This window comes from Amphiprion ocellaris, chromosome 2 (assembly GCF_022539595.1).
Source record: "Amphiprion ocellaris isolate individual 3 ecotype Okinawa chromosome 2, ASM2253959v1, whole genome shotgun sequence".
NCBI classification, from domain to species: Eukaryota; Metazoa; Chordata; class Actinopteri; family Pomacentridae; genus Amphiprion; species Amphiprion ocellaris.
In genome coordinates this window covers 25,404,998-25,417,862 of record NC_072767.1, presented here as the reverse complement: position 1 = coordinate 25,417,862, position 12,865 = coordinate 25,404,998, and the positions used below count along the sequence as shown (strand labels likewise).

The 12,865-nt window shown below is 38.9% G+C and overlaps 1 protein-coding gene and 2 non-coding genes across 4 annotated transcripts; all 3 read right to left on the bottom strand.

Moving 5' to 3' along the window:
* Positions 1–377: 377 nt before the first annotated feature.
* On the bottom strand, positions 378–8,776 carry ncl (nucleolin). Of its 2 annotated transcripts, none has more exons than XM_023279722.3 (16): positions 8,619–8,776; positions 7,479–7,580; positions 7,248–7,368; positions 6,581–6,715; positions 5,975–6,220; positions 5,611–5,760; positions 5,214–5,297; positions 4,908–5,031; positions 4,279–4,415; positions 4,063–4,189; positions 3,754–3,890; positions 3,242–3,371; positions 2,709–2,851; positions 2,355–2,481; positions 1,702–1,991; positions 378–1,128 (listed from the first exon to the last, which is right to left on the bottom strand). In XM_023279722.3, exons 1-16 carry the CDS (start codon positions 8,634–8,636, stop codon positions 1,067–1,069), a joined length of 2,133 nt encoding a protein of 710 aa, XP_023135490.2. In that variant the 5' UTR covers positions 8,637–8,776; the 3' UTR covers positions 378–1,066. The 2 variants fall into 2 exon arrangements, with proteins under 2 accessions (XP_023135490.2, XP_054872072.1); XM_055016097.1 differs by having other exon boundaries at positions 5,975–6,211.
* On the bottom strand, positions 2,192–2,318 carry LOC111574904 (small nucleolar RNA SNORA75). Its single transcript, XR_002746676.1, has one exon. It is a non-coding gene; the product is annotated as a small nucleolar RNA SNORA75 (small nucleolar RNA).
* LOC111574905 (small nucleolar RNA SNORA57) lies at positions 6,308–6,447 on the bottom strand. The gene has a single exon (XR_002746677.1). It is a non-coding gene; the product is annotated as a small nucleolar RNA SNORA57 (small nucleolar RNA).
* Positions 8,777–12,865: the final 4,089 nt, after the last annotated feature.

Here is a 12,865-nt window from a genome sequence, read left to right as displayed (position 1 = left end):
TTGAAGAATTGGCATAGTTACTAGGTTCTGGTTATACTTCAGTTTCTGGCTAAAATGAAAATCTTCCATCTATTCCAGAATTTATAAGTTTAAGAAATTTTATGGCAGGTTTTTAAAAATCTGTCCATTCCAATCCAAGGCCACTGACCTGAACACCATTACAAACTACTTTCAACATAAAAGTAGACTTCAACAAGTTGCATATCAGTAGACTTCATGGTGGGGATGTTGTAATGTTTCAAAAGCAATAAGAACTTATCAAAATGTCTTCTTTGTTTGAACTGTTCCCTGACAGTTCCATATCATACTTCAAGCCAGTGGGACTCTGCTGATTCTTATCAATGCCTCAGACTGATTAAGTATAATCAGGACAGACATTTAAAAATCACCACCTACAAGGTTTTATTTATTCACGTGAAAATCTTGATGGGAGAAAAATTAGTCAATGCACTACAAATATTTTATGTTACATAGATTAGAGGTCTTCCATCCTGAACTTAAAGATTGACTGTGTCCTACCGAACAAACAGACACAAACATATTTGCCATAATCCTAAACACCCAACTCGTTTGAGCATGGGCTCAAATCTATCAAAATATGCTTTGCACATTACAGTAAAACTTGGCATCTAAAGCAAACTAAATGACAAAGTAAAAACAAAAACATGGATACAGGTGTATTTTTTTTTTTTACAAAAGGTAAAATGAATCATACAAACTGTTTTAAATTTACACAATGTATCTGACAAGACGAGCATATTTTCACAGCAAACTTGTTTGCCAGACCCATTCCATTTTTCTCCTTCAGAAAAGCAAGTAAGCTGTCAAGGGCAAGAGGTGCAGGTTTGCATTCGGGACATTCATTACTCACACGTAGCACTTAAGCTGAAAAGGTCAAAGTACCATTCTGGCACAGAAGGATGTGGAAGGTTTGAGGGGTCTAAATAAAGGGCTAAAATGCCCATTAACAGTTAAATATATACCAATGACGCTTTCTGGAATGTCCAAAAGCTCTGAAAATTGATGAAACCAGAGTCCATTCAAAAAAATAAAATAGACTAAGGCTTTAGTCATCAAACTTAATTTTCTTCCCCTGGGGTTTGGCTCCAAATCCTCCACCTCTTCCACCTTAAATGGAAAAAAAAGCAGCTTAGTTTACTGGTTAGCATTATCACATTTATTTTACCAACCCTCACTTTGTCCAGGTATTGCCAAGTTCTCATTAGTCCAAAATCTTATTTCTTACTGCTCAAACACACCATGCAGTTAAACTCCTGTTTCTAGCATTAATTAACCCCCTAAACTCACCTGTTTATAAAAATTTGATATTCAGAGGTTTTGCCATGAATATAATTACTTAAGCTTTCAACTGCTTCAGTGTAATTCTACATATTTGCATACTTTAGTATGCACAGATCTACAATTATGCAAATTGGTCTTCAATTCCATTTCCACTGCCTGCAGCTTCAACATGCCTACTTGCCTTCAACTGAAGCACTAACAATACTCTTTACTACACAACAGCATGTTGTAACATTTTAGTAATTCAACCATAAATATGTGCAATCAAAACAGATTCTGAAGAAAAATACTGGTTAGTCATGGCACTGACTTGCTTATTTCATTCATGGCATGTTCTAAACATTTTATTACACCATTACAGCACGGTTAAAACTTTTTTCTAACTAGATAAATCCTTACCTCCAAAACCACCACGTCCACCTCCGCGTCCACCTCCACGAGGACCGCCCCTTCCGCCTCCTCTTCCGCCGAAGCCACCACGGCCTCCGAAACCGCCCCGGCCTCCTCTGCCACCACCACGGCCACCAAAGCCGCCTCCAAAGCCGCCACCACGACCTCCACGGAAGCCGCCTTCACCCTTGGGCTTGGCATAGTCCAGGGTCACTTTGCTGCCATCGATCTCGCCATCCTCCATTGCCTCCTTCGCTGCCTTGCAGTCATCCTCATTGTCAAAGTCCACAAAGCCAAAGCTGCAGAGCAACACGGGTTAATTATACCTCACTTAAAGAATCATGGAAACAATTGATTTTTAACACCTAAACATCTGAATTTCCCCCATCAGTACTAGGTCCTGCAGCCAAAATTGTCAAACTATCATCGTAAAACCTTTGATATGTAAACTGAGTCAGTATCAATATATTTCTACAAAATTTAAGCTCATTCCATATTATTGTGTTTCACATCAGACATGGGCAACTCCCACTAAGGTAGCTGCCTGTTTAACTGCGAGTTTGCTCTACTTCTCATGCGAATCCATACACTGTCACTGTTAGACAGAGCGGTGCTCACGAGAAGACTTAACAAGAGGAGTATTTGCACCTCTCGAAACTTACCCTTTTGAGGACCCTGTGTCTCTGTCTGTAACTATCCTGGCTGCTACAGCACCCTCAAAGGAATCCTTAAGGGTCTGATCTGTAGTGTCCTCAGACAGACCCTTGACAAAGAGGGTTTTTGTTGGACCTGGTATGAAAAGAAAAACCATCAATAAAATGTAATATCTTATCTAATGATCATTATAAGTAGAAATGCTTCAGCACGCTGAAGCCTCATGCTTAGACCAGATCAGGACTTGACTATCTTTGAATCGTCACAGAGTGTCAGGAAGTCAAATTTTCATCACATCTGGTTAAGTGAATTTCAGATAACACAACTAATCGGTTTCACATCAACCTCGTTTACAGACATACCCGAGTTTCCCCTGCCCCCATCTCTTCCACCGCTGTTCTGGCTGTACTCCAGTCGGATTGACCGGCCTTCAATTTCTGTGTTATTGAGGTTTTCCAGAGCTTCCTTAGCATCATCGTTGCTCTCAAACTCTATAAAAGCAAAACTAAGGACAGAAGCATAACATTGTCAACATACTTATTCACAGAAGCACAAACAATTACAAAAACAAATCAACTATACTTTATTATTTAAACGTTTAACTTCAACTATTATTTACCAAACAAGGTATTCTACTTGTTGCACAGCAGACATAAACAACACCCACATGAAGGTAGGGCAGGCCTGTTCTAACTGCGCAATGGCTCTGCTTCTCGTGCGAATCCATGCAAAACCATGGGTAAGATTAAGAGGAGCTCATGAGAAGGGGCACAATTTTGACATGTTACTTCTGACTTAGGGATGAAAAAGGCAAAACTATAGAAGAATGTTACGTTCTCTTTGGACTTAAAGGTGACATTTTATTAGTCAATACAGGTACCACGCAATTACTCACCCTTTGGGCCTGCCATCTTTCTGTGGAATTCTTATAGAGACTGCCTTCTCAAATGTAGACTGTAACACTTCCTCAGTAGCACTGAATGCAAGATTATTCACTACCAGCGTTTTATTGACTGCTCCTGACGCTGCAAGAAGAAAAACAGAAAGGAAATAAGTTAGACAAATAAATTTAAGGGGCTCTTTCCTTGGCTATCTTGTTGTTCACAAAGAGGCATATTTCAACATGACGTGAATACCAGTCACTACTAGGATAATACTTAAAAAAAAAACAAAAAACTATGCTATATAAAAAATTACTGACCTTTAAAAGAAAGAAGTGACTAAAATGTTTCAGTGAGTGATGGAGTCACTCATCAAGCTGCACTGTTATAAAGCTAAGTGTCACTGCTCAGCAAACATAATTGTGTAAACAGAAATGCAATAAGCAGTGTGACTAACTGCACATGTTAAACAGTTAAACTACCAATACCAGACTCACGGCTATACAATATTGTCTTAGATGTTTACCTGCCACTTTGGCTCCTTTCTGGCTCTTTTCTCCAACAAAGTCAATCATTATGGACCTCCCCTGTACATCAGCTCCCTGGGCCTCCTCCAACATCTTCTCTGCTTCAGCCTCAGTTTTGAATTCGATGTAGGCAATGCTGCAAAAAAGAGAAAAGATTTCATGTCTACAACCAGACTTGAATATTGCTAAATCCTTGCCAGATTTGCCTGTTTGGTAGCTATACTGCATTCCACTAAATAGGTAGAGCCATAGCATAATTGTGATTAAAAAGTGCTGAGCAACTCTAGCCTGTCGGTTAGCGGGCTTACCCTCTGTTTGAACCATTCTGGCCCTGAGGTAGCCTGACGTCAACAGCATCCTCAAAGACTTCTTTCAGGTCATCAGCCGTTGCAGAGAAGGGAAGGTTCTTTACAAACAGTGTCCGTGCATCCCTCTCTGTGGAACATAAGGCAAAGTCAGCATGGGTATTGGGAACAACTTCTTTTCCATCTCTTGAAAAACATCTTTATTGTTTTGTATTGTACCTTTCCTGCCATCCTGTGAGCCTTCTTTGCTTCGGGCTCTGTCCAGTTTGACCTCCTGACCCATAACCTTCTTGCCGTTGAGCTCCAGTGCCTTCTGCAGGTCCTCTTCAGATCCAAAGTCCACATAACCAAACTTTCTATTGGGTAAGTCACAAAAGACCTATTAGGATTCTTGCTTCAATTTCCATAAATCGGAGCTTTAAAAACAATGTCCTAGGTTGCATCTTCAGATCATTTAAAGTTTTTTTTTTTTTAATTATGTTCCCAAAACCAAAACAACTGAAGTATTGAGTTAACAATTGAATACAACAATTGACTCTTAGTGACTTCATTATTTTTCCATTAACTATACCTGGATCCAATTTCTTGGATAAATTCAGAGGCAACACTGTATTGCTATCACCACAAACGCAATTAAAAAGATCAGAAATTTCAGGTAATGCATCTACTGTAACCACAACAAAGTACTGGTAATAGAATAATCCTTGAATCAAAGGAAGGCCAGCTTGTGATGCACTCATTTTACACACATACCCATGCATTACTAACAAACACTGATCACCAGTATATACAGTCAAAGATATGAATGTGATTTAAAAAAAACAACTAACAAAACATTGAGTACTTACTTTGATCCTCCTAACCGGACATCGACGACCTCAAGGTCATTCTTGGTGAAGAACTTTCTCAGTGATGCTTTGATCTCATCAAAGTCTTTGTTGGAGTTCAAATTTCCAACAAAGAGACAGAATCCTGGCAAAGGGGAACACATTTCAACTCAGTTTTATTATGTCTGAAGAACTGCATTAATCATACACAATTATGCCAGACAAATTCAGAATAATAAAGGTGACATCACACATCAGTATTAAGTCCCCTGTTGATCATCATAAAATGTTGAAACTGGATTAATGGGCCAATGCATTTATTCTTACCTTCTCCTTCTGACTTTGCTTTCTTGGCTGGAGGTGTGTCTTTCTTGGTCTCTGCCTTCCTCTTTCCAGGTGTCACTGGGGCATCTGTTCAGAAAGTTTTCTAGTATTAAAGTCAGTCAGCAAATGCAGAAGAAAATTTGGAAGAGAGTGATGATAGACTGAGGTACACAGAAAGCTAACCCTGAGAAAGTGCAATAACATTCAATGAAGTGTTGAAAATAGGCGCAAGGATTTAAAATTTGGAATGTTCACATATTTAGCATTTGTCATTTTACACTCCGGCTTTTTCACCTCGTCCACTACCAAAGTTTTAGTTGTCCAAATATTAACTTCTCCACTTAATAAATTAAAGGGTTTTAAACCGTAAACACAACATTTTTACATCAGTAAAACTCACCATCTTCTTCGTCGTCATCCTCATCGTCGTCGTCGTCATCATCATCATCATCATCCTCCTCCTCCGACTCTTCCTTGGCCTTAACCATGCCTGCTTTCTTTGCCTTGGCGACTGCTGGGGCAGGAGTGGTGTCCATCTCCTCTTCAGAGTCTGAAAAGCCAAAACACAAGTCTGATTACTACTGAGACCAAATTCCATTATGAGACCACTTTCAGTTAACCTGTGTCAGATACATAAAAAGGTGACATCATACATGATCAGTATTAAGTCCCTTGTTGATCATCACGCTGCTGTAACTAAAGTTTCAAAGCCACTAACTTCAGTGACTTTCTATCACCAATAAAAACTGAAGGCTTTGTCTCACCATCTTCTTCATCATCGTCGTCATCCTCATCAGACGATTCTTCTTTAGCAGGCTTGACTTTTGCTGCAGACTTTGCAGCTGGTTTAGCTGGAGCAGCTTTCTTGGGGGGTGGGGCCTCCTCTTCTGAATCATCATCATCATCGTCGTCTTCATCAGAAGACTCCTTTGCAGGTTGGGCCTTGGCGGCAGGTTTAGCTGCTGGCTTGGCTGCTTTCTTGGGTGGTGGGGCCTCTTCTTCTGACTCATCTAAACAGAAAACACATGAAAATCATCAATTTTAATTGTGGTAGCTCAAGACTAAACCTCTGGACTCCACCAAAAGCTACAAAACAAGAATGTAACAGCGATTGAGGATAGAACCGGCAGACGATAGAAGACACACCGGTACCGAAGACATAGCGCTGCATTTGTTTTTCCTCCGTACATAACACACATGAGTACTAAACAACTACATGTATGCCAAGAAATGGAGGGTGTGTGGACATATTCACATTCTGTCATTAACTCTTGTGACTTGCCATAGTTAAAAGAAAATGCTAGGTTCACAAATAAATCAAGTTTTAACAAGATCTGTTTTGGTTGTCTACCCTGCATAACAGAACTTACCATCATCTTCATCATCGTCGTCATCATCAGATTCCTCTGCCTTTGCGGGGGCTGCCTTAGCTGCTGCGGGTTTAGCTGGTGTTGCCTTTGCAGGCGTCTTCTTTGGTGGGGGAGCCTCCTCTTCAGAAGACTCCTCTGCAGATGATTGACAAGTCATGAAACCCTTTTACACAATTCTAGGTTCAATTTGAGTGCAATGATGTTGAATCAATAAGAATTTCTTTGTTACAATGTGCCTTGTCCCACTTAACTTTCTGTTTTCTAAAATAAAAATCACTATATCTCACTGTGTGGGATGAATTGCTCCCTGGGGACAAATAAAGTTTTCTGAATCTGAATTTAGACTACTACATCTCTTCCATGCAATATGTGAAGACATCAATGCAACAAAAGTCTGCACGACTTACAGCAGATATTATGTCTCTACACTTGCTGCACATCCATTGTATCTGACCAATGCCGAATGCATTCAAAGTTTTCTGGATTTAACATTTTATTATGTCTATGTCTACTCATGTGCACTTAAAAAGAGAACATATGCAAATAAATTTAGGTTGATATGACCAAACTCAGCGGTAGTACAAATCCTACTGGTTCAAAATATGAAACACGTGACACTCAAATTACATAAAAACAAACGATTCATGCATATTTTTTGTTTATTTACCAGAATCATCTTCGTCGTCATCATCATCTTCGCTTTCTGCTTTTTTGGCAGCAGTACCATTTTTAACAACTGGGGTTGCTTTAGCTGGTGTGGCTTTCTTCACCACTTTAGGGGGAGGGGCCTGCAATGTAAATGAATTAGGACCCATTTGAGTCTACTTTGTAAACTACTTTAAACATTCACAAATGCACACAAAAATGCAAAAATATGACAAATTGGAAAGGACTGTACCTCCTCTTCCTCATCACTGCTGTCCTCTTCACTAGATTCCTCCTCCACTTCTTTAGGGGGTGGAGGTGCCTTTTTCTTCTGACTTGCTTGATTATTTGCTGCCTGCAAAATAATTTCAGGAAAAAAATATTAAAGCCACCTTACTGCCTCCAATAATCAAAACCTCAGGCTAGCTGAGTAGGAAGTATGTGCAATCAAGGTACTCGAGGCATATATGCACGTTACCATGTTTGCCGACACATCATGCGATTCTTTAGAGTTAAAGACACAAAAGCCTCCACCTCTATCGACATTAGTGATTTAATCAATCTACAAAATAACTGAGTCGGTGTACCAGGAAGCTCTTTAGTGATAGCTGCCTGTGTATGCTAATGTGTTTTCTCGGTTTTGGTTGCTCACCTCGTGTGTCACTCCGAGCAGGCGCACAACCCACGTGGAGCTTAAGGGGTCGGCCAGCTAGCATGTTGGCTAATTTTACCGTTTGCGGTTAAATTTTTAACTATGCCGAGTAGCTACCGCAAAGTAAATCTTTAAATTGAGATTTACAATGTTATGGTTGATTGCGGTAAATACAACACAGCGTTAATGCGCTTACAAATGAAAAGAAAGATGCGTCAACTCTAAATTTGGGGTCGTGCTAATGCTAACGGGAAACAAATCAAGCTAACACGATGCGCAGACATCTGGTTGGACTATTATCTAATAAATGTCCGTATTACTGGGAAGGCTTCATGGGATATTTCAAGTCTCGTCTTCTTTGTATTGCTAAACTTCATGCTTAAAGTCGAGATCGCGCATGAATGCCATCTTAAGTTTTAATTTAGCGTTAGAGGAGCAGGCCTGGGAGCCAAGCGCAAAAACATGGCTGCTCTCCGGCCGAGAAGAAACGATTAGTGCGGAGCGATTTAAGCACGCTTCTCGACCGAGCGAACTCTTAAAGAAACGTCATAATTTTAAGAAAACTATGCACTTTTTGTCGCACAGGAACAGACATTTTCCATTCCTGTTGGCTTCTCCATTTTCTCGCACACGCAGCCGCTTTTGCGTGGAGGCCTCATGCGTAAACACAGCTTTATTTCTACCACAGGCGCGTGCACACACGCGATTAAACAATAAAAAAAAACAGACATTGTGGCTTACCTTTGCTAACTTCACCATGGTGCTGCTGTGGTGTGTTTCAGTGAAACACGGGGACCTGGACGTTTGAAGACAAGTAACAAAACAGCTACTGCATGCACGTGGCTGTGCCTACTCGGTGGGACATTGGACAGAAAGACAGATTAGACGAAGACGCGCTCCTTACTCCCCTGCTCTGCGCGCACACGCGGACCCGCCCACATGACACTGTCAGCCAATCATAAGTTAGCATTTTCACATCGTGCCTGCGCATCGCCTACATACAGGAGGCGTGGAATTTATTACCGCACGAAACAAACTACAAGTTGTCTACATATATAAATAAATTAATAAAATAATCAATATAGGCATTTTTTGGGTCCTCTTTCAATTCAGTGCTTGAAAAATCTGAATTTACCAAGAAGCTTTTATTTCCACGTGGATATTTAACTTTACATGTTAAAAGAAGTAGGAATTATCGACAATTTCACACACGCGCACGCACGCACACACAGATACACACAAAATGCTGCATGTATTATGCGGTAGCAGTACAAAGCCCCTGTCGACACCATGCAGCTGTTTATGTGAACCACGTGGGTTTGGCCAGTTGCCTTAAATCATCAACCACATGTGCTGCATCAGTCGGAATACTGAGCTCCCTGTAAGCTGTAAATTCACGGTTAAAAAACACAACAGAGCAGTTATAAGACGATACTTTTCATTCACTTTACAAATTGAAAGTACAGCTTCACTTAAGTGCTCAAATTTCATGTCACTTTATACACCGGAAGAGAAAAATCCAACTTTCCAAATCTGCTACGGTGTTAAATTACAGTATTGATATATATATATATATATATATATATATATATATATATATATATATATATATATATATATATATATATATATATATATATATATATATATATATCAGAAAATGCTCCATTGCATTGTTGCGGGTTGACTCACTTAACAGTTAAGAATAACTAAAGGTTCCCTCCTTCGACAACAATAATTCTGCATTAATGTCGTCTAAATCATATAAAACCACTTTCATCTTATTTAAAGTGGCATTTCATCCATCAGTCAGCCAGTTATTTCCCAGGGGACATGAAGAGCACATTTGAGTAGTTAACCCTCAACACCACACAGAGGCAGCATTGCATTTTCCATCCCTCACTCACAGTGAAGTCTCAGTGAAATAAGGCTGCCCACACAGTGATGGGTAAGATGAAATGTGAATGTCTGACTTTTTTTCCCATCAGATTCTATATCTTTATTCACGCTTATTATTAACACTGATGAGGTTTCTTTTGAACTCCGGTGTCTTTCTGCGTTGAAAAACTTGCTCCCTCTTTACCACTTTTCATCCTCTTAAACTCCACAGTGAAAAAACACTCCTCATCTTTTCTTCTTGCTGTGATTTTCCTGCTCTGTGATCACTAATGTTTCTCTGATTGCTACAAACAACCCACTGCTGGTGAGTTTCAAACAGCAGTTAACGTAGTACTATGCAGAGACAGTACATCCAGGCCTCTCAGGATAAACAAAGCATTTCTCTTCTTTACATTGCTGTCTTGTCGGGCTGAATTAAATATTGTGACTCCAACAAATAGATTCAGTCACAGCAATAAAACAACTGACACATGGAGTAAATAACACTAATTATCTCATTGCAATGCAACCTGAATGCTATTTTGACCTCCTAAACATTGATACAGAGGAAGCTTCAGTTCAGAGAGGATTTTCTTCATCGCAGGGAAATGCATTATTCCTGCAACCATGCAAAGTGTCTCATAATATGACTGGAAGTCAGCTGTGAAAATAAGCGGAGGTAAATCCCTGGTAATGTTTCCTAATGTGCAGTAGTATTTGCAAGTGTCTGTGTCGTTGCTGTGAGTGACTAAATGAAAAGAAACACATATCACTATCACAAACAAGCCAGTAACTGTTTACCACTGTCTTCTGGGCCTTTTCGTTCTCTTTTATACATTCATATTGGGACACATGTTTCAAGGAGGAAATGGAAATATGACAGGATTTTGTCAAAACCGTTAGCAAATGTTGTGATGTTAAGAGCTGTCGTATTCAGTTTCTGTTTTATTACTTTGGAATATGTGAGCCACGGGGAGAAAATAACCCTGTAAAATATTCCCCAGTTTCTGTTATGCAATCTTTCATAGTCAGATTTTTATCATGCCTATGAGACTACTCACTACTTCTCACTATCTATCACTTTATTTTTGTTTATTGGTCCTTGATGAAAACCTTTAATGAATGACAGCTTTGCTACAAACATTACCTTAACAAAACCCACAACACATTATGAAATTTAACATGTTGGTGCTGATTGAGGTGCTATTGAAAAGCATATGTCCCTCCCTGTTGCTTTGCTTCATCTTGTGAGAAGCTTGTCAGTGTGAGAAGAGGTGTTATCTTAATTCGCCACATTGTTTCCTTTCCTCTGTCAGGTTTTTGTGCCAATTTTTCCTCTGCAATTTGGACACCAGCTACACGAGTAGTATGTGTGTGGCTTTTGTGTTGCTGACTTTGAATCTCCCATATTTAGTAGAATGGGTTTTGTGGATGTCATTATGTTTATGTTGGCATAAGGGAGAGAATTTATTGGTTAAAAAAAATCAACATTGAATCATTTGAATTTAACACAAAATGATGGGGTTCCTTGTGTTTTTGCAACAGGTGTCTCCCTTTCTTGTTTTTCTTGTTTCCCTCAGCTCTTTACTGCCCTCTAGTGTGGGAGTATATTCATGCAAGTCACTAATGTTTGGCCCCTTGATTGAGCACTTTTTTGAATTCTGTAAAAATCACATTTTAGTAAAAGTGTTATTTTTTAAAAAACGACAGTACATTGGTTTTTTTTCCACAGTATTGTGCAGGACTTTTGATCCTGACTTTAATTAAATTTTTCAGTCTGTGGGTGACCTACTGTAATGAAGAGTAACATCTACAATAAATTAAAACTGTCACATTCAGTACCCACATTTTATCCCATTCTGAGTTAGAATAAATAGAACCCGTAGATATTCCTCTAGTACTTTTGTGAGAGTCAACCCCCTCAGTGGGATTATACAATGAGTCTCTGGGACAACATGTCTCTGAAATATCAGCAAACTAATTTATCTTCATGTTTTCCTCATGAACACACTTTTATAGACTTGCATTTAGACATTTTTATGTTATATTCTGAAAATATCTCATACACTGTATATAGGTCTTTTGTGTATTCTTGTTTTTTTTCTTTTTTCATCAAGAAAGAGATTATTACAGTCGTCATACAACTTGAAGCGATGGAAGTAACAGCTTGACTTGGATCCAAGTTCCAAGCGCTACTGCAACAAAACTTACTGCTTCATCTTTTATGTCCTCTAAATCTATCAACATCATATTTATTCTTCATCTTTTACTGGATAGCACTACTATAAAAAAAACAATCTGCCAAAACGTGATTTAAAAAATCCCTGCTTTTGAGACATTGGCCCAGTGACAACTTTACAATTAGTGATTACCACGATTGATGATTTAGGAATTTTACCTTATTACTACATCACTCCAGGGCAATGTAAAATGGTCATGGTACAATGTCACATTTCTACTTTCCTTGTAATGTTTGTCTCTCTAATTTATGTTCAAATGGCCTAAGTCTGCATGGCACTGAATGTTGATTACAGAACCTTGGACTTGCTTTGGACCAGCTTTAAAAGGCGTACCTAATGAGGCTATGATGACGCCATTCATACATCTCCAACTCTCTGAGGAGAGCACTGAATGAAAAGTAGATGAACCGTGAATCCAACTTATCCTAATCCAGAATATTTGAGTCGGAGCGAGACCTATAAACATGCTCCTGTTGGATATTTTATTGTTACACGTGCCCCTATTGATTTACAATGCTTTGTTACACTATTTCCAAATGTGAACAGTATAAAAAACTAGAAGCAGCAAAGTCTGTCCTAACTCCAGACGAGTCAATTTGTCCAGGATACCAGATTTTTACCCAGAAGCTAGGGAGAGAATATTCATTAACTGGAATTTACTGATTTCAGTGAAACACAAATACCCAGAGAGAACACGTGTAAGTGCACATGGAATGTTCTTTTTTTTTAATCATTTTTGAAAACATTTACAACTATTTAAGACAAAAGAAAAGGTAACAAACAGAATTGACCTGCAGTTTGCATCCATTTTCAAAATGTTACATAAATAAAACTCATATTTATAAATATCTCTTTTTATAAACATATAAA